The sequence below is a fragment of the Ailuropoda melanoleuca genome, unplaced genomic scaffold (assembly GCF_002007445.2).
Source record: "Ailuropoda melanoleuca isolate Jingjing unplaced genomic scaffold, ASM200744v2 unplaced-scaffold10016, whole genome shotgun sequence".
Lineage (NCBI taxonomy): Eukaryota > Metazoa > Chordata > Mammalia > Carnivora > Ursidae > Ailuropoda > Ailuropoda melanoleuca.
The window spans coordinates 1-5,686 of record NW_023178301.1 but is presented as its reverse complement, the minus strand read 5'-3'; the positions used below and the strand labels follow the sequence as shown (position 1 = coordinate 5,686).

General features: G+C 55.9%; 1 protein-coding gene across 1 annotated transcript; it reads right to left on the bottom strand.

The window, feature by feature from the left end:
- Window positions 1-978: 978 nt before the first annotated feature.
- Window positions 979-5,564, bottom strand: LOC117797622 (protein Shroom2-like; the record flags this gene model as incomplete). Its single annotated transcript, XM_034650033.1, is given in 3 exon segments — window positions 979-1,432; window positions 5,255-5,368; window positions 5,371-5,564. Coding segments are annotated over 3 exon segments (575 nt in total), but the record flags the coding sequence as incomplete, so codon positions are not given.
- Between the last annotated feature and the right edge of the window lie 122 nt (window positions 5,565-5,686).

Genomic DNA, 5,686 nt, shown 5'->3' with positions numbered 1-5,686 from the left:
GAGACGCTGTACCTACCCCATCACGACATGGGCCCACCGATGTCCGGACAAGACACGCTGTACCTACCCCATCACCACATGGGCCACCTGATGTCCGGCCAGGACACGCTAACCTATCCCATCAACACATGGGCCCCCTGATGTCCGGCCCAGACACGCTGTACATACCCCATCACCATTTTGGCCCCCGAGGTCCGTCCCAGACATGCTGTACCTTCCCCATCACCAGACGGGCCCCGATATCCGGCCCAGAAACACTGTACCTACCCAACACTAGACGGGGCCCCCGATGTCCGGCCCAGACACGCTGTACCGACCCCATCACGACATTGGCACCCCGATATCCAGCCCAGACACGCTGTACCTACCCCATCACCACATGGGTCCACCGATGTCCGGCCCAGACACCCTGTACCTAGCCCATCACACATTGGCCCCCCGATATCCGGCCCAGACACGCTGTACCGACCCCATCACGACATTGGCACCCCGATATCCAGCCCAGACACGCTGTACCTACCCATCACCAGACGGGCCCCCGATGTCCAGCCCAGACACGCTTTACCTATGCCATCACCACATGGCCCCCCAATGTCGAACGAGACACGTTGTAACAACCCATCACCAGACGGGCCCCCCGATGTCCAGCCCAGACACGCTGTCCCTTCCCCATCACCAGACGGGCTTCCGATGTCCGGCCCAGACACGATGTACCTACTCATCACCAGACGGGACCCCAGATGTCCAGCCCAGACACGCTGTACCTACCCCATCACGACATGGGCCCCCTGATGTCCGGCCCAGACACACTGTACCTACCCCATCACCACATGGGCCCACCGATGTCCGGCCCAGAGACGCTGTACCTACCCCATNGGAGCCCACTGCCACGTGTGCTAACTTGCAAAGGAGAAATGGCTAACAGTGAGACATTCTGCTCCACATTCAAAAAGGAAACCAAAAAATCAAATNGTGAGACATTCTGCTCCACATTCAAAAAGGAAGCCAAGAAATTAAAGAAACCATCGCAAACACACACGGAAGTTATTGCTCTCCTAACAGCCCTCCTGCTACGGGAGATGAATACAGGCTGGGGTTTCTACTTGCATCCTCAGGAACGGGGCTCCCGGGGCCCGTTTCTGTCCTCCGCCAGGGAGGGCCCCTCTTATTTGCCTCTCTCGGTCTGAAGGCTGTCGAACAAGCACTTCAGCTGCTCTTCGCCCAAGTGTATCTTATCTTCCAGCTCCCGCTGCTCGATGATGAGGGCGGACTTCATCTTCACGAAATGCTCATAGTCCGCCAGGCTGTCCTCGCTGAGGTAGCTGGCCAGGATGTCGAACACGATGCGCTCCCGGCGGTCCAGGTTCTCCTTCAGTTCCTTGGCGTCCTCGTGCTGTTGGATGAGCACCCGCTGCTTCTCGAGCAGTGATTGCTGTGGGGAGAGAGAAACGAGCCCGCTGAGAAGCCGGGCTAGCGCAGGGGCTCCGGCCAACAGCTCCATGATGCCGGCAAGTCTGCGTGCGCAGACACCGAAGGCAGGGACCAGAGATCCGACGGCATCCGCACGGGAATACACGGGCGGGGGCGGACCGCACTGGCCGGCTGCAGCAGGCTCCGGCCCAGGCCTCCCACACGGGCCCGCGGGCTTGTCCCGCCTGCGCTCCTCCCACCGGCCTTGGCCTTGAATGGCTCAGACAAACAGCCGCGATGAGCGGAGCAGTCCAGGCAATGACAACGAAAGAATTTAGGGAAACTCAAGAGGTGTAAAGGACTGAGGGATCCCAGGTGGGTCAGAGGCCTGTCNGGGTCAGAGTGCGACAAGACTCTGGTAGTCGGCAAAAGGAACAAGATTCTAAACAACTCCCAGAGCGCGATTCCTAAACCCGGCTGGCAGGAGGAAGAGCCTCGGCGTATTTGCAGAAGAACATGGGTGAGGGAGCGAGCACAGGCAGAAGAGACGCGGGGCTATGGGGCAGACTCCCTGGCTCCTCACAAAGGTCCTGCTCTGGGGGCACAGACCACCCCAGTCCCAAAACGCGGCACTCACGGTCCCTCTCTCTGCCTGCAAAGTACACCCCGAACTGTCCCTACCATCTCCAAGTTCCATGCAAACTACGCAAGGAAGAGATGAATGCATGAAATGTCTTCCAGTGTCAGCCGGGGGAGGCCGGCGGTTCATCTCCTTGGTGCGATTGCCAGCTGGGCAGCAGGACAGCCACTCCGTTATTCCGCCACCTCGCCGCTTGGCCACGAAGAGTCATNCCACGAACAGTCACCAACAGCCATGCATGAGCATCCAGGACACGGCGGCCTTTGCCCACGCACGGGAAGAGCGCCGCTGGTGTGCGGCTTTCCAGGAAGTACCCTGGACCACACCGCCACTCAGGGCATCCTGCCCACTCCTGTGGGACATCGCCACCTCCACGTCAAACTAACAGGGAGATTTCACGGAGGGAGGGGGGGCAAGGCAAATTCGTGCCAATGTCCGCTCGGGCTAGTAAAATCAGTCGGGCTGACTGGTGACAGGAAGCTGCAGAGACCGGGGGAGGGGGGGAAGACCTGACGTGTCTGCATCAACCCACACGTTCATTTTGTAACTGGAAAGATGGAGGGAGCCTTATAAAACGTCCCTCTGTGTCTTTTGACCGGTTACCATGTCCGTCTCTGAAAACCTTAGCTTCCCCGGGCTGCGGCTGCCTGACAGACACCCTCCAAACGCAGCTATGCTGGAGACTGGACCACTGCACCATGGTCAGCCGTGGCAATTAGACACTGCATTTGCAGGGACCCCCAGGGTGTAGTGAGGGTACCGATGTACGGTACCCACAGAGACTGGATCCAAAAGGACCATGGGCATGGTCCTTAGTGTTGATTCCTTCTAACATCCCCTCAATTTTTTTTTTGAAGATTTTATTTATTTATTTGTCCGAAAGAGAGAGCACAAGCAGCGGCAGCAGCAGACTCCCTGCTGAGCAGGGTAGCCCACGTGGGGCTCGATCCCATGACCCTGAGATCATGACCTGAGCCGAAGGCAGATGCTTCACCAACGGAGCCACCCAGGTNGAGCCACCCAGGCGCCCGTATCATCCCAAAATTCTAGAGTGTCTGTTCCACACACAGAGGGAAAGATGGATTAAAGATTAGCTGAGCTGCAAAGACAATACTGTTTTTTCTCTTAAATCAATACTTGGAAATATTCCAATTAAGTATAAAGAAATCTCTTTCCTGTTCTTTTCCTCTTTTCCGATACTGCCAGCAAAGTTGGGGAAAACAGCAACACGGAATCTAAACCTCACCCAACAGCCCCAGTTATTTCTTAAATGCTTATATACTACGTTCAAATGGTAGTCACTAATGACTTAGCCAAGCACAGAATTACAACGGTGTGAAAGCCACACTCTAGAAGATTTATGCAGGGGCGCCTGGGTGGCACAGCGATTAAGCGTCTGCCTTCGGCTCAGGGCGTGATCCCAGCATTGTGGGATCGAGCCCCACATCAGGCTCCTCCGCTATGAGCCTGCTTCTTCCTCTCCTACNNNTCTTCCTCTCCCACTCCCCCTGCTTGTGTTCCCTCTCTCGCTGGCTGTCTCTCTCTCTCTGTCAAATAAATAAATAAAATCTTAAAAAAAAAAGATTTCTGCGGCCNGGCCAACCCCACTCTCACGTGGAGTAAGGGAGAGGCATGCCTCTTCTCCCTTTCAGAGAAGTTAAGGAGTCTTATTAATAATAAAAATGATCATTTGAGGGACTACTCAAAGAATCAAACTCAATGTTTTGCTGATATTTGACCCAGGAAGGAAAGCCAACGAGGTAGATAGTACTTCCTGTATTCTGCATGTGAAAAAACGAAACATAAATGCACTAAGGGACATGTTCCAAGCTGCACACCTCAAGAGAGGGACAAAGCAGGACGCCTGAGTGACTCAGCCAGGTAAGCATTTGCTTTCGGCTCTGGTCATGATCCTGGGGTCCTGGGATCGAGTCCTGCGTCAGGCTCCCTGCTTCTCCCGCTGCCTGCTGCTCCCCCCACCCCCGGTCGTGCTCTCTCTGACAAATAAATAAAATCTTCAAAAAAAAGAGAAAAAACAGAAAAGAAAAAAGAAGGGAGAAAAGGCTGACAAGTCGTTCGGCTCCTTCTAGACTGCTGTGTGCACTCCTGTTAAAAACAGAAACATNTTTTTTTTTTTTTTTTTTTTTTTTTTTTTTTTTTTTTTTTTTTTTTTTTTTTTTTTTTTTTTTTTTTTTTTTTTTTTTTCCGAGGAGGAGAGCGTTATTAGTAAGGATCACAGAATGGAGGAAAAGATGTCACAAAGACCTCCAGTTCTTCCCGAACATCACAGGGGCCCTGCCATCCAATGACAGTGGCTCTCAAGGCCCCGTGCACCCGGCAGCACCTGTTTGTGTCGGTTTGATGGAAAGAGACGGCGAGCCTAGATGGACTGCCCAGCAGCTGTGTGAGGCTTCATGGCGTGAACTCACAACACCCTGTGCACGACCTGCCCGTGGACCCCCAATGTCCAGCGCAGACACGCTGTACCTACCCCATCACCACATGGGCCCCCCGATGTCCGGCCCAGACACGCTGTACCTACCCCATCACCACATGGGCCTCCGATGTCCAGCTCAGACATGCTGTACTTATCCCATCACCAGACGGGCCACCTGATGTCCGGCCCAGACATGCTGTACCTACCCCATCACCAGACGGGCCACCCGATGTCCGGGCCAGACATGCTGTACCTACCCCATCACCAGATGGGCCCCCTGATGTCCGGCCCAGACACGCTGTACCAATGCCAACACCACATGGGCCCCCTGATGTCCAGCCCAGACATGCTGTACCTACCCCATCACCACATGGGCCCCCCGATGTCCGGCCCAGACACGCTGTACCTACTCCATCACCAGACGGGCCACCCGATGTCCGGTCCAGACATGCTGTACCTACCCCATCACCACATGGGCCCCCCGATGTCCAGCCCAGACACGCTGTACCTACTCCATCACCACACGGGTCCCCCGATGTCCAGCCCAGACACGCTGTACCTACCCCATCACCACAAGGGCCCCCCGATGTCCGGCCCAGACCCGCTGTACCCACCCCATCACCACATGGGCCCCCTGATGTCCGCCCCAGACCCGCTGTACCTACCCCATCACCACATGGGCCCCCTGATGTCTGCCCCAGACCCACTGTACCTACCCCATCACCACATGGGCCCCCCGATGTCCGGCCCAGACATGCTGTACCTACCCGATCACCAGGAGAAGTACTGTCATCCAAATTATTGAGGGCATTTTCCACGCGGGCCAGGCGGCCGGACAGCGACAGCAGAAGGTTCACCACTTTGTCCAGGTCNCCAGGTCCCCAGTGAACATCCGGAACTTGTCAAACTCGTTGGGCTTGCAGACATCTTTGGCAATGGCCTCCACCTCGTTCCCAAGGGCACCGTTGGCCTGCATGTCCTCCAGGAGGCTCTCCCGGGCTTCCCGAAGCACCTGCAGCTTGCGACTGATGCTGTCAATGAGCTCCTGCTGTGGGGACAGAGGGTGGCGTGCACACACTCGTCAGGGTTGCCCCGACCCAGCCCCTTGTGCCACTGCTCCAGCCCTGCGCTCTCACTAACCGACCTGCGTGGAATTCAGCCCAACCGGGTCAGAGTTCATTTTGCATCAAACAACAGAG